The 23,889-nt window shown below is 43.7% G+C and overlaps 1 protein-coding gene across 1 annotated transcript; it reads left to right on the top strand.

The window, feature by feature from the left end:
- Positions 1–1,299: 1,299 nt before the first annotated feature.
- LOC122234151 (zinc finger protein interacting with ribonucleoprotein K-like) lies at positions 1,300–18,811 on the top strand. Its single transcript, XM_042969533.1, has 4 exons — positions 1,300–1,506; positions 2,324–2,362; positions 4,841–4,967; positions 18,527–18,811. Exons 1-4 carry the CDS (start codon positions 1,345–1,347, stop codon positions 18,598–18,600), a joined length of 402 nt encoding a protein of 133 aa, XP_042825467.1. The 5' UTR covers positions 1,300–1,344; the 3' UTR covers positions 18,601–18,811.
- The last annotated feature ends 5,078 nt before the right edge of the window (positions 18,812–23,889 follow it).

The following is a 23,889-nucleotide window of genomic DNA, read 5'->3' as shown; positions in this document are numbered from 1 at the left end:
AAAAAAATGTTTATTCATTTATTTGTGAAAGAGAGAGAACACGAGCAGGGGAGAGGCAGAGGGAGACAGAGTCCTAAGTAGGCTGATGCAGAGCAGGCCCAATGCAGGGCTCAGACCCACACACTGTGAGATCATGACCTGAGCCAGAATGAAGAGTTGGTCGCCCAGCCAACAGAGCCACGTAGGCGCCCCTGGCACTTTATCTACCTTCATGTTGGATTGTTTTAACCTGGCTCTCCCCACGAGAGGCTTGTCCTCATGTGTACTGTCAGTCTCAACTTAGGTATCACCTGCACAAAGTGCCTGCCCACACCCAGAATACAGAAAGGAGCATGTTTCCCTTCCTTCCAGTTTAAACATTTACCCAGCTGCTTTCTCAAGTCAACTTTTACTCCCTTCTGTCTCTGTCCTCTCCCTCATTAGTTTCAGTGATACATTTAGAGCAACAGGAGAACAAGAAACATATACTTTGTTAGTAGGTCACTGGGTGTAGTATTGAGTGAGTTGTGCCATTATCATTTCATAAGAGAAATTGAATATATTTCAGGATATGGAGTAAAAAAATGATACGGATAAAACTGTGGCTCACTGGGTTGGATACAATTACAGATAATTTAAGCAGAAAAGATTATTTTCTGAGGGAACTGGAGCCTGGCTTACCCTTGTCCACCTGCTTCAGAGTGGCCAACATCCATTCCTCCTCTATGTTCATTGCCATGAACCTATCCGGAGTCTTCTCTCTCCTGTCCCTGACCTAAAATTCTGAAACTAACAAAACCGACTTCAACGCTTCCGGGTACATTCCTTTAAAAAGCAATAGCATGATGTTTATTAGCTTCCAGCTGCGGAGTGAACACCTTTTGTACCAAGTGACGGAATGAGATGTCCATTTGGATCTGTCTCTTTGGGGGCATCTGAAATAATAGTTCTAGCCTCCGAAGCAAGCTCTGCTTCATTGGGTCTAACATTTCTAAACACTCTGGCGACCAGTTCCAACAACGAACCCAGAAGTATGGGTGCTGCCCTTCCTCAAGGAGTGGAGCCCAGCCCCGCGGTGGCGAGGCCACTTCCCAGCGACCCTCGCGCTGCCGCCGCACTTGCCCGGGGGGGTAGCTGTGGAGACATCCTTCGCGGAGCCCACGAAGCTGCAGAAATTACACTACCCAGCATGCTCTCCGTGCGCGCCGGGCTGCGCCGAGCCTAGGAAGGCTCAGGAGAGGGCACTTCCGGGAAGCACGTGATGCCGGGGCGGGACTTCCGGCGTCCTCTTCTTGGCGGTCATTTTGGTTTCTCGGAACTTACATCGGTGTAGAGGTGCTGAAGCACTGGTTTGGGAGCGAGGTGATGGGACCGAGAAAGCGCAAGGGGAGGCGATGTCCCCGCCGCGCAGACTGGCGTCCGCGACTCGCCGGGCTGCCCCGGGCTGCCCCGCGCCGGGGTCGGGACAGGGACCGCCGGCCCGGGTGTCCGCTCCGCCCACAGAGTCCGCGCAGGGACCCGGCTGAGGTAAACCGCGCGGCCCCCGGACCCTCCCCGCCCTCCCCCACCCAGAACCTTCAGGCCCGAGCGCGGGGCGCCTGCTCGCGTCCCTGCGGCCCGGGTCCCGGTGTCCGGGCCCGGGAGGCGCTCGCGGGCGGGGACCCCGCGTCTGAGCGCCGGCGTGACTGGGTGCGGGAGCGGGCTGCAGGGGGCGCCGAGGGGGAGGAATCGGGGGGGGGGGTGGGGTCCGCCCTCTGCCGTCGGGAAACAGAGGGTGTGCGGCGGGGGCACTGGCGGGCTGGAGGGGTTGTCCCTTCATGTGAGGACTCTAGATGCGAAAGAGAGTTTTGGCCAAAGGAGGAACACGATCTCTGGGATTTAAAAATTTCCCAAAGGTTGGGGCGCCTGGGTGGCTCAGTTGGTTAAACCTCTGACTTCGACTCAGGTCATGATCTCACCTTTCCTGGGTTCAAGCTGACAGCTCAGAGCCTGGAGCCTGCTTCGGATTCTGTCTGTCTCTCTCTGCCCATCCCCCGATCGCTTGCGCGCGCTCTGCCTGTCAAAAATAAACATTAATAATAATAATAATAACAACAATAATAAGTAAAAGTTTCCCAAAGGTTGCTCTTAAAGAGAATAGATTGGAAGGGGGTTGATGAGGACAGTGGGGCGCCGGGAGGTTTCATCTTGAGCAAGGTCACACCCCCGGTAAGAGTCTCACTCGGGCACAAGGGTTTGACAGCTGAGGTCACCTGGCCCTTGAGCGGGGCAGGGGTACAGGGTGATCTGAGCCCATGGAGTCTGGCCATGGTTACCTTCCTCTAAGGCCTGCCTCTCTTCACAGGTTTCTGTGGGTGAAGAGATGCTCATGAGGCCAACACAGGTCAGTGGAGGGAGTCTGCGTCCTGGGGTTAAGGTGTCCTGGGACTCTGCCTGCCATTTTTCCAGGTCTTGGGTCTAGGGGACCTTGGAGAAACCCTGAGCATGGCGTCCTGAGGGGTTCTTGTTTCTGGCAACGAGTTGAAAGAGGTGTGGAAAGTTATCCTAGGAACAGGTACTAATACGTGCAAATACTTGGAGGCGTAATTTAGCTGGGAACGTCCAGGGAACTGAAGGTTTCCTTTTTTTTCCTCATGGAAGCAAGGGGACAGGAGGCAGGACTGGAATGGTTGCCTTTGAGGTCAGGTGTCTATTCTGGAGGCAATAGGAGGTTGATTAAGAGCAAAGTGATCTTGGGGCGCCTGGGTGGCTCAGTTGGTTAAGCGTCTGACTTGGGTTCAGGTCATGATCTGGCAGTTTGTTTGAGCCCTGTGTCAGGCTCTGTGCTGACAGCTCAGAACCCAGCACCTGCTTCGGATTCTGTGTCTCCCTCTCTCTCTCTGCCCTTCCCTGACTCACTCTCTGTCTCTGTCTCTCTCTCTGAAAAATAAATAAACATAAGAAAAAAAAAATAGCCATTCTGAAATGGGCCAGGGCTACTGCTTTAAAAAAAAAAAAAAAAGAGTCAGGTGATCTTATCCAGGTCTTAACAGGCTTCATCTGGCTGCACAGTGGAGGACGGATGCTGGGATAAGGGAGGGAGAAGGATGACCCAGAAGAATGCTACTGTAATAGGCTGGCTAGTTGAGTGTTATCAGATGTAAACAGTGGCCCTCGAGGTGGGAGAAATGGTTGGATTGTGGATTCATTTTTTTAAAGTAGGGCCAACTAGACTTTCGGTTGTGAAAAGTGAAGGAGAGAAAGGAAGGAATCAGGGATGACCCTAAAGTTTTTGGTCTCAGCAGCTGGAAGGCCGGAAGCTCCGTCAATGGAGATGAGGTGGTCAGTGGTGGAAGCAGTGTTCAGTGGGGATATCAGGAGGTTTGTTTCAGCCATATGCGGCCTGAGATGTTTCAGAGACCGCTGAGTAGAGGCATTAAGCGGGCAGTTGCGCGCACACTTTGGTGGTGGGGGGCAGGTATCAGGCTGGAGCTATCCCGCAGGTGATGGCTGCTGTGTCAGCCTAGGCGGAGCTGTGGTTTACACTGAGGAGGGGGGATTTTCAAGTCTCAGTGGTGGTCCTCTTAACCGTCCAAGAGGATGGTGTGGGCCAAGAACTGGGTCTCTTGCTTGGGCACCTTGTTGAAGGTAGTCGGTGTTGGGGACACAGGGGAGGGAGAAAAGTGGCCATGAGGAGGGTGTGGGCAAGAAGGATGATCTGGCAGGTTACCAAGGCTTCCAAGAGAGAAGTGGACATGAGAAGCATGTGGAGGCAGAGGAGTAATTGAGGCTGGAACTGGTGCTTTTTCACCTTTCTGTGGATTCCCCAGGATTTCGTGTTGACCCTTGGGTGGGACATGAGATGTTTCCATCAGGATGGTAGGTTATTTCAGAGTCCACTGTGGTCATCTGTGAGTTACTAGGCCTAGGGTAGAAGAGCACTGGGGCTGGGTTTTGAATAAGGTTTAGGTGTGACTGGAGGGGACAGGATGGGCAGCACACAAAGGTGTATCTGAGATGTGGGTGTGGTTCTGGTTGGTGAGGTTGAAGCAAAGAACAGAGCTAGCTTTCTCCCTGTGAAGGGGAGGCTTTCCCAGCAGGATTCTGGACTGTGCTTAGTAGTAGAGGCCATCAGAGATTGAGTAGTTCTGGATCCTACTTGAGTTTGCTCAGCGAGCAGTGTCTTGTGATGCCTTGTGCCAAGTGACGAGGGGAGAGTCCAGGGGGAAGCCTGTGCTGTGGGGCGGGGAGGTAGTTGTGGTGGTGGAGGGAACGCATCTGTGGGCTCCAGAGATGTAAAAGAGGTGCAGTCTACAGAGTCATGTGCCTGTGAAGAGGGAGTGTGAACTAATGGCCCCAGGGTCCTGATATTGAGGACTTAAGGTTGAAGGGAACGCCCAGATTTGGTTGTCTGGGAGGCACAGTCTAGAGGACAACGGGGGTATTGGCGGGAGGAGTGGGGCCCTGTGTGCCAGGCCCAGAGTTTAGATGGTGTTTATCTGATGATCTGCTGTGGTTGCTGAGGGCTGAACAGCAATTAGGGACCATGAGGAGAGAGCACCAGTGGTGCCCATGGGGTAGGGTGTTTTAAGTTTTTTTTTTTTTGTTTATTTTTGAGAGACAGAGACAGCGTGTGAGCGGGGGAGGGGCAGAGAGAGGGAGACACAGAATCTGAAGCAGGTTCCAGGCTCCGAGCTGTCAGCACAGAAGCCAACATGAGGCTCAGACTCACAAACCATGAGGTCACGAACTGAGCCGAAGTCAGACACTTAACCGATTGAACCACCTAGGCGCCCCTAATGGGGTGGTTTTGTTGGGGGAAGAGACTGTGGATCTTTGGGAGAGGGGCTATTTGTGGTTTCATCTGTCTCCATCCTGACAGGACAGTGTGACATTTGAAGACGTGGCCATGTACTTCTCTTGGGAGGAATGGGGTCTCCTCGATGAGGCTCAGAGATGGCTATTCCACAATGTGATGCTGGAGAACTTTGCACTTGTGACCTCCCTGGGTAAGGCCCTCATTCCTACCCCAGGGACCTGGGCTAAGCTCTGCTTTTCTGTTTTTATCCCAGGGGTAGCTGGGTACTTGTCCCATCAGAAACACGGGCGCTGCTTCCTTCCCCATTTCCCGGTTACCTGTTGTTAGGGTTGGGCTGAGTGCACTGCCCCAGGGCCTCGCTGGGAAGGATTCACGTGACCAGTAGTCTTGCAGTTATGCTACTGGTTTCCACCTTGCTTGCCCTTTCACTGTCTGGCCGACTCGGTCCAAATCCACACCACCTCCCTGCCCTGGGTTTTGCCCACTTTCTATAAGTGAGGACATTCCCTTGTCCCTGCCTGTGCCAGGAACTGTGGGCACTGCCATGGTCAGTTCTCACGGGGACTATGGCAGTTCTTGCAGGGTCCTCCTCTGAGGATTGTTTTGGTAATACTAATTTTCTTTCCTGTGGTCTCTTATGTGTTTAGTTGCTCTGGGCCCATGCGGACCACTCATCTGTCCTGCCTTTCCCTTAGGACTTGAATTATGCAGGTCCTATTTAGTTCCTGAACCTCAGGTTGGGGAGGAGAGGCCTGGGTGCTTCACAGGATCAACGTGACTCCAGCCATGACAAGATGGGCTCATCGGGGCTGTGTTCAGATGATACCAGAAACCTGTCCTATTCCGCTCAAGTCTTGGTGCCACTGGCCACCTCATTTCTACTTCCTTCGCCATTCTTGACACTTGCTGACTTGTCATTTCTACTCTGAATTTGGTTCATTCCCCCTTCTCTGAGCCCCTCTCTTATTGCTTCCTCTGCAGCGCTCTGTCACGTCGCCCTGTACATAGCATATCGTGGGGTGTGCACGTATCCTCATGTGGTTCTTAAACACCAGCTCTCTTACACTTGGTTTTCCTGGGCCCAGGTGCGCCCTTCTGCACAGTTACGGGCAAGGATTTACCGAGAGCCATTAGCAGAGGAGTGAGCTGTGGATCCTACTGCTCCTCCCTGTGCCACGCCCCCACCATGTGTTCTTCACCTGGTGAGGCCTCCCCACTGTGTGACCTTTAGAAGCAGCTTCTTGACCCTGACCCCAACTCCTTTGTCCCAGAAACAGTGCCATCAACTCATCCACTGGTGTATTGGACACACGTTAACGATGGTGCTGCCTCTTCCCACTACTGCGTCTGTGTACTTCACTAGAATTTCTCTGCTTGCAGGTTGTTGGCATGGAGCAGGGGATGGGGAGGCACCTTCTGAGCAGAGCGCTTTTGTAGGAGCGTCGCAGGTTAGGACTCACCAGGCAAGCCCAGATCCCCAGAAGGCACACCCCTGTGAGATATGCGGTTTGGTCCTGAAAGACATTTTGGGTGTGGCTCTGCATCAGAGAACACATCCCCAGCTGAGACCTCGCACATGTGGGAGACGGACCAGTTTCATTGCAAACCTTCACCAGCACGGGAAGCAGCACAGTGTAGAGAAACCCCTGAAAAGGGCTTCACTTGTGAAGAGCTGCAGGTTCCATGTGCCAGGGGAGTCCTTCACCTGTGGGGAGGTCAACAAGGACTTCCTCACCGGTTCAGGCGAGCACCAGCACCAGGCCAGTCGTGATGGACAGAAAGCTCACAGTAGCACCGTGTGTGGGGAAGCTGTTCACAGTGGGAAAAGCCATCACAGTTGGTGTGAAGACAAGAAAGCCTTCAGCCACAAATGCTCTCTTGCTCAACACCAGAGTGTCCGTGCCCAAGAAAAGCCTTACAGATGCAGTGAATGTGGGAAATCCTTCACCCGAAGGTTTAACCTCTTGCAGCATCAGAAAGTCCACACTGGAGAAACGCCCTATAAATGTAATGAATGTGGAAAATTCTTCACCAATATCTTCGGTTTCATTCAGCACCAAAGAACTCACACTGGGGAAAAGCCTTACAGGTGCAGCAGATGTGGAAAATTCTTTGGCCAAAAGTCTACCCTTACTGTACATGAGAGAATTCACACTGGAGAAAAGCCCTATGGGTGCAGTGAATGTGGGAAATTCTTTAGACATAGCTCCAGCCTCATTAAACATCAGAGAGTTCACACTGGAGTGAGGCCTTATAAGTGTGGTGAATGTGGAAAATGTTTTACTGACAACTCCTGCCTCATTAAACACCGTAGAATTCACACTGGAGAAAGGCCTTATGAGTGCAAGGAGTGTGGGAAACTTTTTAGCCAAAGTTTTGGACTCACTCAACACCACAGAGTTCACACTAGAGAAAGACGTTATGAGTGCAGGATATGTGGGAAATCCTTAACCCGCAAATCCTACCTCATTCAACACAACAGAGTTCACGCTAGAGACGGGGCTCCCGAGTGCAGGGAACATGGGGAATTCTTCAGTCACACCCAGTTTGCTCAACACCAAAAAGTTCACATCCGAGAACGGCCTCATGAGTGCGACAAATGCGCAAAAGGTTTCAGCCGAAGGCCTAACCTCATTCACCACCACACAGGAAGTCTGTATACATGCAGCAAATGTGGGAAAGTCTTCAGTCAGCGGCCTGCTCTGATTGAGCACCAGAACGTTCACAGTGCAGGTGGGCTTTATGAGTGCACTGAATGTGAGAAAGCCTTCAGCCAGAGATGTGACCTCATTTGACACAAAAAAGTCCACACTGGAGAAAGACCTCATTGAGTGCAGTGAATGTGGAAAAGCCTTCAGCCAAAAGTCTCCCCTCATCAGGCACCGGGAAGTTCACACAGAGCAAAGCCATGGCCGCGTAGGGAACACGCTGTTTACCTGTTTGATATAAAGACATTGGAGGAGAGCCTTCGTGAAGGAGACATCTTCCTGAAGTTGAACTCCTGCATCTTAAAACACCACAGGGAAGATTCCCTGTATATTCCAGGTATGTGGGAAGCTTCCAGGAGCCACTCTTCCTAACCTGGGTGGGGCGCTTGCCGAGATTGTGTCACTGCCAGTTTCTGTGGTGTAAGTCCTCTGAACTCTACTGTCTGAAATGCCCAGGCTCCCGTGGTATTTACGGAAGTAGACCTCAGATTTCTCTGGAGAAAATGAGCAACTTGAGCCTTTAGGGGGACATCATTACCTTCTCTTTAATTTGTCACATTCTTGACCCAGTTTTCTCCCAAAAGACCTTATTTGTGTTCTGTTGGTGACTTGAAGAGGAAATTTGTCTTCATGGACATTGTTTTCATGACACTTGTGGTGGATTTTCCAGTCTCCATGTCACCAACCTGTACACGGGCTCACCTTGCTATGGTTTGTGCGGTAAAAAAGGCCTTATTGTTCAAGCCACCTTTTGTCTTGGGGGTTGTATTCACTAACAGGTGCTTTGAAAACATGCAGGGGTGAACAGCTTGTGTGGGAGTCCCAAACTTTGGTGCGCCTCAGAAGAGACCGTGTAATGGCAGAGGACGGCTCTTCAGTTCGGGCCTAGTTCACACTGTTGCCCGTGGCCTCCAAGGAAAGACTGTAGGCTTTGTACAACTGATTGGCAGCCTGAATGCCAAGGTCTTTTTGCAGGCCCAGAGGTCACACTGATGAGCAGGCACTGGTGACAGTATCCGGTGCTTCCGGGACTAGTTTCTTTGCTTATGGTGCATATTCTGTGATGACCGCATGGTGAAGGGGAGTTTTCTTCCCCAGGTCCTTCAGAGGAGCCACATGCCCTGATGTCTAGAGTTTTGTAAAGTAGTGTCACTGATCCTAAAGCTGTAGGGCCCAGGGAATACCGTCATTGGTGCACAGACATCGCGTTGACAGGGAGAGGTAGAGCCTGCAGTGAACAGGTGGGCCCTGCCTCTTCTAAAAGTGTACCCACAGCTGCTGCAGTGACTGTGGCTGTGGCTCTGTAGGGTGGGCACGTACCTTCGGGCCTGTGTGTCTTGAGTAGCTGAGGTCATTTGCATAGAAAGTAAAGGTTTTGTGGATTCTTGTGGCTTTCTGGGCTGTTGACCTTAGAAGACTTACTAGACATGTAGGAGAACAAGCGTAGGGACGGGAGATCTCACAGTCCAGTGGTATGGCCTCTGTGACTGAGGCGGAAACATCCTTCATTGCTCAACAGTATTTGCTATTCCTGAGGTAAGGCATTCCTCCTAAAGCGTTAGCAGAGAGTGATGGATGGGGCGCCTGGGTGGCTCAGTCAGTTAAGCATCTGACACTTGATTTCAGCTCAGGTTATGATCTCACAGTTCATGAGTTTGAGCACCATGTCGGGCTCTGCTGTAAGAGCGCAAAGCCTGCTTGGGATTCTCTCTTTCTCTCTCTCTCTCTCTGCCCTTCCCCCATGCTTGCTCGCTCTCTCAAATATAAACATTAAAAAAAAAAGAGGAGGTGATGGAGATAGTAGAGGGTTGACAAACCTGATTTTTTATAAAGAGGGGGAGATCCATACTTTATTTTGAATGATTGCTTAACCATTAAGTTATTGCACATGAAGTAAATTGCACGTATTTGAAGTGTATAAATTGGTATTTTGTATAAATAAGTTTTTGACAAGTATAATCCATGAAATCATCGTAATTGTGATAATAAACATAAGTCCCACACATGTTTAACTCCTGCTTGTTATTAATCTCTTTCCCTGCCCTCTATGGCTCTCTGGGCAAACCTGGATTTACTTTCCTTTACAATAGACTACATTTTCTAGAATTCTAGATGATTGGAATTTTTCTGGTTTCATATATGCTGCATAATTAGAGATTCAAAAAAATAGTTTGTTCTTTCACTGCTGAGTAATATTCTCTGGTGTGAATCTACTGCTGTCTGACGTTCTGTTCCTCTGTTCATTGACATCTGGGTTTCCAGGTTTGGGCTGTTACAAATAAAGCTGCTATGAAAATTCACGTATAAGTCTTCATACAGATACATGTTTCATTTCTCTTGTGTTACTTCCTCTGAGTGCAATGCTTGAAGCGTAGGGTAGGTAAATATTTAACTTTTTAAGAAATTGCCAAACTGATGTGAAATGGTTATTTCTTTTCATATTTCCTACCATCAGTGTATGAGAGTTTCACTACCTTCCTGGTTCCTGTGAGGCATGGAAATTTCCACTTAATCTTTCCCTCCCTAGGGTCCATTTGCAAGAATGTAAAACCACTCAGATCCAGGCTTGAACTGGCTCCTCAGCAACAGTACCACTACACATGCTGCCTATAATCTGGTCCCTTTGGTTTGGTGGTGTCCTATGTGACAAGCATAGCAGGAGGTGACAGAATGTTTGCCAGCTTTCTTACACTATCTATGTGAGGAGTAATCTTTCTCAATCCGTTTGGCCTTGTGGTTTCCTTACTAGACAAGGCTATGGCAGATTGGCAAGCAAAACCTAGCAGCTGCTACTGCAGCAAGATTACTTGACTGTTGGACACCCCCCTTTTCATTACCATGACTTCCTGGTTTCTTCATATCTAGTGAAGAAGGCATTGTTTGGCCTTACCTTTCAAAGTTACTTGTAACCAAAACCATTGTAAAAGGGGCTACCTATAACACTGGAAAAACATATATTGTAAAAGACTAAAATGTCTCTAAGATAAAATGTAGTAGTGGTTTTCAAAGTGAGGAGGATATTAGTAATATAGTACAATATAAAAGTTGTGATAGTTGGGTCACCTGGGTGGTTCAGTTCGTTAAGCATCTGACTTGATTTTGGCTCAGGTCATGGTCTCACAGTTGTGAGATCGAGCCCTGTGTTGGGTTCTGCGCTGAGCATGGAACCTGCCCAAGATTCTTTCCCTCCCTCTGCCCTTCCTGCGCTCTTGCAGGTGCATGCTCTCTCTCAAAAACTGTAAAAGTAAACTTTAAAAGTTGTGATATGTGGAAACATGGGACGTCGGATACAATGGTTTGGTAAAGAACACAATATAGATAGGATAAATGATAATGCCTATACAACTAAAAAATAGCAGGGATGTCTGGCTGGCTCAATGGGTAGAGCACGTGACTCTTCATCTTAGGGTTGTGAGTTCAAGCTCCATATTGGGTGTAGAGCTTAATTTAAAAAAGAAAGAAATACCAGATGGAGGAAATCTCAAAAGCCATTGGAAAGGGGTAAAGCCATTGGAAATTTTAAAGGAAAGCCAAACATCTTAAGACATGAAAGGAGAAGCAGACCTATAGATAATGAAACACAAAGAAGGAGGAAGTTACTGAGGGAGACTGTTTACAAAAGGGAAACATGCTGTTTAGACCCGTTGTAATAAGGAGAATCAAGGACAGGAGAAAGTTATGCACATGTACAGTAGGAAATATAGAGGAACAAGAATCTTTTTGAGCTCTTCCCTTTCCACAGTCAGTGAATGCAAATGTACCATGAAATACATGTTTTTAAAATATTGAAGTAAAAATTATGTGTTTCAAGAATATCCTCAGCCAGCCGACAGACACATGAAAAGATGCTCAACATCACTAATGAGTGATGTGCAAATCAAAACCACAATGAGCTATCACCATACACCTGTCATAATGGCTAAAATCAGAAACGCAAAAGGCAACAAGTGTTGGCAAGGATGTGGAGGAGAAAGGCACCCTCCAGCACTCTTGGTGAGAATGCAAACTGGTGCAGCTGTTGTGGAAAACAATAGGAAGATTACAGAAAATATTAAAAGCAGGATTACCGTATGATCCAGTAATTCCACTACTGGGCATTTACTCAAAGAATACGAAAACATGAATTTGAAAAGATACAGGCATCCCTATGTTTATGGCAGCATTATTTACAATAGCCAACATCTAGAAATAGCCAGTGTCCATCAGTAGATGAATCAATAAAGATGTGTGTGTGTATACAATGTGTGTATAATATGTATATGTGTGTATGTACATCTTCAGGATGTATAGGAATGTTAGCCATAAAGAATGAAATGTCATTTGCAACAACATGGATGAATCTGAAGGGTATAATTCTAGGTGAAATAAGTCAGAGAAAGACAGATACCATTTAATTTCACTCATGGAATTTAAGAAACAAAACAGGTCCCTGGGTGGCTCAGTTGAGTAAGCATTCAACTCTTGATTTTGGCTCAGGTCATCATCTCATGACTCGTGAGTTCGTGCCCCTCATCAGGCTCTGCACTGACAGCACAGAGCCTGCTTGAGATTTTCTCTGCCCCTTCCCCTCTCACAGGTGCTCTCACACACTCTGTATTTAATGTTTAAATAAAACATTAAAAAATATAGAGAACTGCTGAATCACTGTATTGTACACCTGAAATTAATATAACACTGTACCTGAATTACACTGGAATTAAGTTAATTGAAAAAACCTTAAAATATTTTGAAAAGATAGAATGGGCTAAGTAGTAAATAAAGTTTCAAAAGAAATGTCCTCAGCCAATATGCATGCCATTTGAAAGAAAAAGCAATCAAAATATTTGTGGGCATAAGGGTGCCTGGGTGGCTCAGTCAGTTGAGCATCAGAGTCTTGATTGTGGCTCAGGTCATGATCTCACGGTTGGGTAGTTCGAGCCCCACATTGGGCTCTGCACTGATGGTGCAGAGCCTGCCTAGGATTCTCTTACTCTCCCTCTCATTGTTCCTCCTCTGCTCACTCCCTATCTCTCTCTGTCAAAATAAATAAGTAAACATTTAAAAATATATATATTTGTGGGCATATTAGACCTCAGAATTTTTTTTTTCCAAACTAGGAATCTGCCATAATGACTCTTAAAAACTAATATTCAAATTAGAAAAAAACAAGCAGGATGGTGAAATGGGGCTGGGATGTAAGGATAATCCATATCCTGATAATGTTTTCTACTATTTAAAAAAAAAATAATTTTGCAGACATACACAATTTCAAAGTAAATTCTGGTTTGGTTGATAGTTTTAAGAGAAAGAGTTGCAAGTGCTGAAATGCTTATTTTAAGTTTTTATTTTGTTGACTCTTGTTACTCTGGTTGAAGTTGACAGTTGGTTTTTAAAACTTACAATTCGGGGCACCTGGGTGGCTCAGTCGGTTAAGTGTCCGACTTCAGCTCAGGGCATTATCTCACAGTTCGTGAGTTCGAGCCCCACGTTGGGCCTGGAGCCTGCTTCGGATTCTTTGTCTCCTCTCTCTCTGCCCCTCCCCTGCTGATGCTCTGTCTCTCTCTGTCTCAAACATAAATAAAAACATTTAAAAAAGAAGTTAAAACTTACAATTCACAGGAAAAATAATCATCAAGACACATTTAGAAGGTAAAGAAAAAAAAGATAAGGTGGATTGTTCTTCAGAAATTAGGGCTTGTTATAAAACTAAAAATGACAGTTTGATATTAGATATTTGCAGAGTTACACATACAGATCAGTGGGGACCATGTAGAGTTTAGAAGGAGATCCACATACATCTGGACAATCACTTGATTTATGATAGACTATGTTACAGAACCTGGTGTGGGAGGGAACTTCTCTAAAGAAATATGTTCTAATATGCATCAAAACATGGACGAAAACTTACACAGCTGCATTGTTACTCCCAACACGTGAAAGCAATACAAAGGTCCATCACTGTAGAATAGAAATCGTGATACGGTGTAATGGGCCCTCAGATCAATGTGATGCTTAAAACATAATATTGGAGGAAAACATTAACTAGAACTATACAATAAACAATATAGCTCTAAGAAAAACATCTAGTGAAATGTCTCTCTGGGGAGGCGGTTGATGTTGCTGAAGCCGAGCAGCTGGGAACGCCTGGCCCGCTCAGGGTGGACAGCCACCTGCTGCTTTTGCTCGTACTTCTCCGCCTTCTCAGAGACCATGACCACCTGCTATGGGTCTGATCAGATGCTTTGATTGTGTCTGCTCAGCCATAGATTACTCCCGCTACATGCTTCAACAAGCTCTGTTTTCCCCGAGAACACTCTTTAAACAGTGTAATGAATTGTGATGTCTATTGATGATTGATATGATTTTCCCAATAAATACGAGAATGAGGAGTTTGGGGCAACCATCCTTCCAAACTGTCGTCCCCTGCTCCCTTTCTCTTGCAGCTGACTTGTTTCTGCCTCATTTTTCTCCCGTGTGCCGTTAGGAAAGTGGAATATGGTGCCCTCAACAGCAATGAAAATGGATGATACAGACACATTGAACAGCATAAATGAATCTTACTGACATGGGTTGGGCAAAAGAAATAAATGCATAATATATGATTTCACTCATATAAATGTCAATAATATACAAAAACAAACTATAGTTTTAGAATTTATGCATAGTAAGGAAAACTATTGAGAAAATCCAAAAGGGGCACCTGTGTGGCTCAGTTGGTTAAGCTTCCAATTTTGTCTCAGGTCATGATCTCAATTCATGAATTCGAGCCCCATGTCGGGAGCTGTGCTGACAGCTCAGAGCCTGGAGCCTGCTTCGGATTCTGTGTTCTCCCCCCACCCCCCGCCCCACTCCCAACTTGCACTCTGTCTCTCAAAAATGGATAAGCGTTAAAAATTTCTTTAAGTCCAAAAGATGCCGACTTTAAAAATCTGAATGTTGCTTTCCTCTTGGAGAAGGTGTAGACCGTGTCTGGGATGGAGCACTTGACATGGCAGGGCACACTACAAGTATACTTTGTATTTCCCTCAGTGGCAGATACAGAAGTATCTATTTTAGGAACATTTGTTAAATTCTAAATGTATATATTTAATATATATACATATATAATATTCTAAATATACTTAATATATATACATATATATAATATATGTATAATAATTCCCTGTAGTAATGTTACATTTCACAATAAAAGTGTAAAGAAAAAAATGGGGTAAACATAAGTGTGGTCCTTAAATTATAGCACCAAAAAACATAAATAAAATGTAAGAATTAAAAATTTTTTTTTTAATGTTTATTTATTTTTGAGACAGAGAGCATGAACGGGGGAGGGGCAGAGAGAGAGGGAGACACAGAACTGGAAGCAGGCTCCAGGCTCCGAGCCATCAGCCCAGAGCCCGACGCGGGGCTCGAACTCACGGTCCGTGAGATCGTGACCTGAGCTGAAGTCGGACGCTCAACCGACTGAGCCACCCAGGCGCCCCAAAATGTAAGAATTTAATGGAGATGAATTATACATAACCTGAACAGAGCTGAAAAGAGAAAAAAAAAAAAGGAAATGGGAAACCAAAAAGGTTGAATGTTAGATTTAACTAGCAGGTTTCTCTTGAGTGAGACTTCTGTCATGAGGGGCAAGGCATGAAACATAAACACAATCAGTATCCCTATCAGTGTTCACAGACCCAGAAAGTGATAGCTTGGCTGAAAATCAGGTGAAACACAGATCAGTCCATAAAATGCAAAAGAAACACCTTTCCCCAAATGATTCATTCAACTTCAGAAACTGGATGATCAGTTACTTGGAAGCAAAGTATTTCCATTAAAAACAGGGTCTGGAACTTGGACAAACAAGGTTGAGTCGAGTGGTGCTGTGGAACGATGGCTGGAGTTCATAGGCTGTAAATGTGTTTTCTCATCTTCCAGATGGACATGAGGATAGTTAGCTTGTATGTATGAGCAAATTGTTAGTAAACCCATAAAGATAAAATAATTTCAGGCGCACTGTTAGAAAATATGAAATCTGCCATAGAGCATACAGACCAGTAAGGTCAGGGGACAGACATGCAGGTGAGGAAAGAACTGAGGGTGGCGGGCATAAGCACAGGTCTCCGAGAGCTCACTGGGAGGTGGGTCTGCCTGAGTCAGAGAGGTGGGGTCATCACAGATAAGGAAACTGCTGTATCTTCTGTGGCTTCGTTGATCAACTGTATGGATTAGGTGTCCTTGGGCTAAGGCTCAGTTATAGATACAATGTATTCTCATCAACTATTCAGGAATTAGTTGGTCTAAGAATTACCTTAGGACTAGAGAAGACAGAAGTTAGTGGTGACTGGTAATTAGAAAGCATTTAATCAGGGTGGTTTAGAGAAACACACCCTGACCTGATAGCGGGGACTGTGTGAATGGATATAATGGGAACGATAAGGCCTCATCAGAGACTATTGTGCAGACTTGAGCTCAAGAAAGAGTTGCACAGTTCATGAAATTTTTATAAAAATTAATTGGACTTAAGGAGGCCTTTAAATGTCATTTTCTGTGTGCAAATAAATAAGGTTATACTTTCTCGAAGACAGCATTCAGTCCTAGGATTTATCAAAATTAACTATAAAATACAGTAAAACCTTGGTTTACGAGTATAATTTGTTCCAGAAACATGCTTGTAATCCAAAGCACTTGTATGTATATCAAAGTGAATTTCCCCATAAAAAATAATGGAAACTCAGATGATTCATTTCACAACCCAAAAATATTCAAATAAAAATGATTACAATACTGTAATATAATACAAAATATAAAGAAAAATAAATTAACCTGCACTTACCTTTGAAAACCTTCATGGCTGGTGTGAGGGAGATGAGAGGAGAGTTATTGTGTAGGACAACTTTCGTTATAACAGAATCACTGCTGTCTGTTGGCTCAATGGAATCTTTTTCTGCACAGGGGTCATTGTATATGCTCGCGTGGATATTGACTGCAGTATAATGTTAATACACTCTTGTCATATACTATGTTACATTAAACATATAAGGCAATATGGCAGCAGAAGAAAGGGTCTATATCTGCAGGCAGCCTGACCTAGAATGAAGCAAAGCCTTCCTAAGCTTTCTCTTGTATGGATAAGCAAATGACTGTCCACAGGTGCTTTGAAGTGACAAAAAATACACTAGTACCAGTTGTAGGCAACTTCCAGCATTCTGAAAAATCACTGATTTCTGCCAAATACCATGGCCTGAGACTGAGCATCTGAGCATGGGAGACAATCACCCACGATCCTGCAGAGAGAGAGGGAGAGGGAGAGAGAGAGAAGAACCATTGGTTCAGTTGTAATCATGTAACGTTTGGCATCATGTACTACTCATATTGCAAGACATTGCTTGCTCATTTATAAAGTTAAAATGTCTTAGAAATGTTTGCTTCTTTTGTGGAACGAACACTCACATAACAAGTTACTCACAAACCAAGGTTTTACTGTAGTTGTAAAATTGCCTGGACTCTTCAGCAAAATTAAAAGATTGAATTAAAATCCTAAAGACACGGGGCGCCTGGGTGGCTCAGTCAGTTAAGCATGTGACTCTTGATTTCAGGTCAGGTCATGATCTCATGGTTTGTGAGTTTGAGCCCCGTGTCAGGCTCTGTGCTCACAGTTTAGAGGCTGCTTGGGATTCTCTGTCTCTCCCTCTCTCTCTGCCCTCCCCCTAGCTCTCTCCCTCTCTCTTTCTCTCCCTCTCTCTCTCTCTCCCTCTCTCTCAAACTAAACTAAACTAATATAAAATAAGATAAAATCCTTAAGGACAATATGAACAGCGTGAATTAAATAGAGAAAAATAGGCCAGTGGGGAAAAAAAGAACTCTTATATTTGATACTAAATGTGAGAAATAGAGTGAAAAATGCTTAAGCTCTTGAAATTTTGTCTTTTGTTTGTTTATTTTATTTTAGGGGGAGTGCAAGCAGGGGAGAGAGGTGGAGAGAGAGAGAAAGAGAATCTTAAGCAGGCTCCACGCTCAGCACAGAGCCTGATGCAGGGCTTGATCCCACGACCTTGGGATCATGACTTGAGCCAAAATCAAGATGGGATGTTCAACCGACTGAGCCACCCAGGTGTCCCTGCCTTTTGTTTAAAATAAATGCCAATGACTGAAGGTTGGAAACACACTAGGTTTGAGAACCATTAAACCATAATATTTTAACCAAAATTGGGAGTCAAATGGAAGTTTATTAAAATGAAACACATTTTATTATGTATGTACTAAATGACATCTAAAAAGCAAAAGTGATGATTCACACATGTTCCTACACCTCTTCATTGACCTTTGTCATTGTTAGGACAAAGTTTAGAATTTTTCTCTGATCTGTGGTATTCTGCCACAAACACTACAGTTTTGTTGTTTATTAAGGTTGCGTGTACAGGGGTGCCTGGGTGGTTCAGTCTGTTGAGCATCCGACTTTGGCTCAGGTCATGATCTTGCTGTCCGTGAGTTCAAGCCCCGCATCAGGCTCTGTGCTGACACCTTGGAGCCTGGAGCCTGTTTCAGATTCTGTGTCTCCCTCTTTCTCTGCCCTTCCCCTGCTCACGCTCTCTCTCTCTCTGTCAAAAATAAATAAATATTAAAAAAAAAAAAAAAGGTTGCATGTACCTTCCCCATATGGGCCATTCCAGGTCTTTTCCCTGATAGATACAGTCTCATTCACTTATGTTTAGGGAAAAAACCTATTACAACTATTGAGAAGCCCTTACTAGATATAGGTGACATTTTACTTATGTTGGCAAACTTGGTAGTTCTCATACACTATACTCTGTAAAGGACCTTAAACTTCTTAGTTGAGGAATACAGCCTGTGTATGTTAAGTAATAATTGCATATTGTATAAATCTATTTTGGCTCTACTGTGCCTGTATGAGAGTGGGGTGTTAATCACTGGATATCACAGATTCCTAGAATTGTAACTAGCACCAAATAGTCACGTATATTTTAATGAAGGGTGAAACTAAAAATAGATTTATCTGCACAGATCAAAAGATATACACCTGTTTTACCAGATTAAGGAAATTGTTTTCCTTGTCCAGCAGGCAAAGCAGAACCGGGAGACATGCACATCACTGCTGATGAACACAAATGGGCTGAATGTTGGAAAACTTGATGCTGCAAACACACTGATGTTTACTAGCCACTCGTTTGGACTCTGAATAAATGTTATGCAAAGAGACAAAATGGCAGAGAGACAGTAACAGCAGATGAAGGAGCTCACCAGCATCAGGATGGTTTGTGTGGCTCTGGCCTCATGGGAGGGTCTGGGGGAAAGGCTGCGGCTGTGAATGTGTTGGACTCGCTGCTTGTGCCTGAGCAGGACAAGGACCATGGAGCCACTGGCCCACACCGTGATGCTCAAAAACACAAAGTCAAAATAAAAATATATGACAGCATTTAGTGAGCCTCCAAGTTTATCTTGTGGTAGTTTAGAACAGTAGACAAATATATTTTTTAAAGTAAGGTTTTTGCTGTTCACTGGCCCAGTCATTTTCATTGGCGTGTAGATATTTAACAGGAGATGCAGGATCCAGCAGAGGAAACAGCAGAAGCCAATGCATTTTGGAGATGTTCTGAGCCCCATCACCCCAGAGATTTTAGGATGAAGCTTACTGGCCTGGTAGCCACTCAACAGGCAGGTGATGCTGAGGGCAACTCCTCTGCTCACCCTGTGTACATAGAAGACAACTTTACATCCAGTGTCATCTAGGAAAGATTTCCATCCAAAAGCTGCCATGGTCTGAGGGATCCCTTTGGAGAAAAGCACCAAGTTGTTGGCTAAGACCAGTTGGTTGAGAATCAAGTCTTTGGGTTTCAACTTGTGTCCTGTGAGCAAAGTGAAGGTATAAATACCAAAGAGGAGGGAATTTCCCAGGATCCCCAGTGCTGCCTGAATGAGGAAGATAATCCCCATTTCCAAGTTGGAAGAGCCCATCAATTTCAAGTGGAAATTGGTCTTAACTGGGGCAGAAGATCTGGAGGAAATCCAAAATATATGTATTACTATCTTCATGTCTCCTGTAGGGCTTTCCATAAACCACATTTTTTCTGCATAGAGGACATTCAGAATATGTCCTTAAAAGCAACAAAAGGGTCAGATAGTGGTTATTTAAAGGAGATTTTACTACGTCACTGTAGAGAAGATGTTTCTCCAAGGATGCACACCAATTGACAGCAACCTTTAGGCCTTGGGTTATTGAAGGAGGAGGGAGTCGTGGCATATTTAGACATAAACATTCACATCAACTTTATAGGCAGATGGATTTGTTTAAAATGTTTAGATACAATTGTAATTTTTATAACAGCAATTAAAATTGAAGGGTAATTTTAAGAAAATGTAGTACAATATACATATGAACTTTATCAGAGAAGAATTTTAAACCAAGGGAAAGTTCCAGAAATAACTTTGAAAAGAAAACATGTAATGAATTTAATTCTCCAACAAAGATGTCATTTTATGTGGAGTGAGAATTTACACAGTTTCTGTAAATCAGAGTCAATTTGGAGGAGTCTCTGACTACTTAACACCTGTGATCACCACGGGTCACTCCTATGTTTGAACTGTAGTCGTTCAAGGGCAAAAGAGACTCATTCTATTCCCTTAATCAAAAGGGAATGGACGCCATGGAGACATGGGTAGGGGCTAAATTATGTGCACTGTGCTCTCGGAGAAAGAATATTGAAATATCCATCATTACGCTCCTTGAGTAGAACTTGATCTGCCGGAACAAACCATGCTGTTAAACGCTACACGTCTGTGAGGGGTGACCACATTAAAAATTCCTACTGATCAGGGGATCGTGAGGTCCTTGCTGGGTAGGAAGAGTTTCAGATTTGGAGGATCATTCGAATGTCATAGTAATTTTGAAATCTGGTTCCAGGTCAGGGTAACATTGAGAATCTGAGAATATTGAAGTCCCCGATGATCTCTGCTCTCTTAAATGTGGAATCTCTAGTTCTTTTTTCTTAAGAGTCCTATCTCCACATGGGAGTTGGAGGTTTATACTCTTCCACCAATCGTTAGATATTTTAGATAAATGTAATTACGAATTCCTTTTTTTTTTTTTAACAGCTTTATTCATTTTTTGAAAGACAGACTGTGAGTAGGGGAGGGGCATAGAGAGAGGGAGACAGAATCTGAAGCAGGCTCCAGGCTCTGAGCTGTCAGCACAGAGCCCAACCCGGGGCTTGAACCCATGAAATGTGAGATCATGACCTGAGCCGAAGTGGGACGCTTTACCAACTGAGCCACCCAGACGCCCCAAGAATAACTCATTAGTTTCAATCTCAAAGTGACTTTAAAACATGTTTGCATACCTATACAACCCTTATTATGTGAGAAGTTTATGACCAATCCATAGAAATAATAACTTTTGAGAAACTAAAAAAAAATAATTGTGTCTGTTGATTTTTATCAGGGTGTATTCAAACAAAACACCAAAACTATCAGCCAAGATTGTGAACTGGTATCCAATATCGTATTTTTAGTAAAGTCATCAATTTTTTTTAAATGACTGAATAAGGATATTAATGTGATCCATGTAATTGAAAGAAGTCAACATTAACCAATGTGTATTTGACTTGAAATGTATAGAGAGATGGATATAGTTTTTTCAACTGAACAGGTTCAGATATTGTGATCAACTCCCGAGCAACTACCACCTCTGTTCTCCAGATTGTGGCCTCTAAATGCAACTTCTCACAGGGGCACCTGGGTGGCTCAGTCCGTTGAGCATCCGACTTCGGCTCAGGTCATGATCTCACAGCTCATGGGTTCGAGCCCCGAGTTGGGCTCTGTGCTGAGCTATAAAAAACTTATAAAAAGCTTATATAAAAAGCTATAAAAAACTTCTTTGAATGGGAGGCAATAAGAAGGAACTGTACTACCTCTGAAGTGTTCTTCACAATAAACTGAACTAGAACTTGAGTAAGCCACTAGCAAAAATTATACCTTTAGTGTGACTGACTGGGACAGCATATGAAGCAGTATCAGTAGGATGTAATAAATTGATAGAACATCTTAAATTATTCTAGATAAATGATCCATTTTTTTATAAGAATAAGAAAAAGAGGGGGACTTATTAATTGCCAAACTCTTAATGGAAAAACACAAATTATATGGGGGTGAATAAGGGAAACATGAGCTCTTATTGTTATTTAATGATATTATTGAGTAGTTATTGTTGTAGGTATTAGAAAGGTACTCAGGTCCTCCTTATGAAGGAATCCAATCTTTACATCCCATGTCATTGTGTAGGAGTACGTTCTTGATTATTTACTTGAGAATATAATTATACATATGATTTTTTTTGTTAAATAATCTGGTGTGGATAACGTGGGTGACAGTATAGATGAAATGACTGCGTGCTGGTAATTTAACTGTTTAAGGTGGTGATAAGTCTGTGGGTCTTATGCTGTTATCTTTCACGTATATTTGAAATATTCCATTATACCGGTTTTCAAAGACATTTTCTTCTATTAATAATATTTTCTAAGTTTTGTGTCTTTAAGGCAATATTTTTCAACCTAGACAATACACATTTTATTCTTAGCATTTCATTGTTAAATTACTTTATTCTTACCGTACTTAATTTTTTTTCTGTCTTTAGACAGGACTCTTAAAACCAAGTGACATCTGTATCCAGAGGGAACAGATAAATGAGCAGTTTGGAAACTAAAGAAGGTAAAACCCACCTAAAATACAGATGCTTATAAGCTTGTCAGTTAATGAAATGTATCAGATTTTCCCATAATTCTAAATGTAAGGGATCTAGCTTAGTATATAAATCACCATGATACTCAAAAGAAAGGAATCACATTAGGGAAACTCTTTGGGGGCAGGTATCCAAACCAGGTCTATTTTGTATGAGCCTTTGTGGAAAGTCAGTGCTTTCACTCAGATAAAAAACCTTATCAGTGATGGAAAAAGAGGCAGAGATCTGAAGTAAATTAATAGAAAATTAAATTCAACAAGATTTTAAAGGGAGACTTCCATAAGAAGAATGCTCTGTCTTTAAGAAATACTCTGGGAGCACCTGGGCGGCTCAATAGGCTAAGCATCAAACTCTTGATCTCGGCTCAGGTCATGATCTCATAGTTCTTGAGATTGAGCCCCACGTGGGGTTCTGCACTGACAGCATGGAGCCTGCTTGGGATTCTGTCTCTCCATCTCTCTTGGCCCCACCCCCCTCTCTGTGTGTCTCTCAAAATAAATAAATAAACTTAAAAGAAGAAGAAGGAGGAAGGGGAGGAGGAGAAGGAAGAGGAGAAGAAGGAGTAGGAGGAGAAGGAGGATAGGAAGGAGAAGGAGAAATAATGCTCTGTTTGGGATGTCTGGGTGGCTCAGTCGGTTAAACATCTGTCTCTTGATTTCGGCTCAGGTCATGATCTCGTTGTGAGATCCAGCCCCAAGTCGGGCTTCATATTGAGCATGGAGCCTGCTTGAGATTCTCTCTCTCTCTCTCTCTCTCTCTCTCTCTCTCTCTCTCTCTCAAAATAAATAAACTTGAAAAAAAAAAAAAAAGCTTAAAATCAGTAGTAAACAAATAGCAGAGATAGACTTATTTCCAAGACAGAAAGTCTAATATTGTAAATGATTTAATTAACAGTGTCCTTTTCATGTAATTCAAGTGAAAATTTATAAATTTTTCTTTTTTTTCTTTTTAACTATTATTTTAAGTAGTGTCCATGCCTAATATAGAGCTTGAACTCACAACCCTGAAATCAAGAGTCAAATGCTGTACCGAGTGAGGCAGCCAGGCACCCCTATGTTTTTCTAATACTACAAAACAAAAAATGTAAACATACCCAATTATATACTGTATATTATATACATTCCATATTACATAATGTATTATATACCCTCTATAAATTTACCCTTAAGTTCAATGAAGAGAACTTGCTGTGTTAGATACAAAGACCATTAACCACAACTTGTCATTGCTGAAGACGTACACGGATCAGTAGCACAGATCAGAGTCAGTAAACCAAAAACTGTGTTGGATGAAAGTAAATCATCAAATATTTGGGAAAATTATTTATTTAATACATGGTTAAACTACTTGGAGATTTATTTGAAATAGTAGAGGTAAATTTATTTTTTTAAGAGGTAAATTTCTTGCTCTCATCTTAGAATTAAATTATACCCTATATCTTAACATAAAGATGTCAAATCTGCCATGTAAAAATATTAGAGTATATTTTTATAAATCTGTTTTGACACGTCATTACCATGCGTACCAAATCAGAGGCCAGTTTTTTGATTAACATGAAAGTCGATATAAGTAAAGATGTACCAGCAATGAATTAAACTTAAATACAAAGAAATTATTTAACTGTGTAGATTATAAAGGAGGACAAATAGCATGATCTCACTATAGATATTAATCATTTAGATAATCTA

The sequence above is a fragment of the Panthera tigris genome, chromosome E2 (genome assembly GCF_018350195.1).
Source record: "Panthera tigris isolate Pti1 chromosome E2, P.tigris_Pti1_mat1.1, whole genome shotgun sequence".
NCBI classification, from domain to species: domain Eukaryota; kingdom Metazoa; phylum Chordata; class Mammalia; order Carnivora; family Felidae; genus Panthera; species Panthera tigris.
This window is presented reverse-complemented; position numbering and strand designations above follow the sequence as displayed.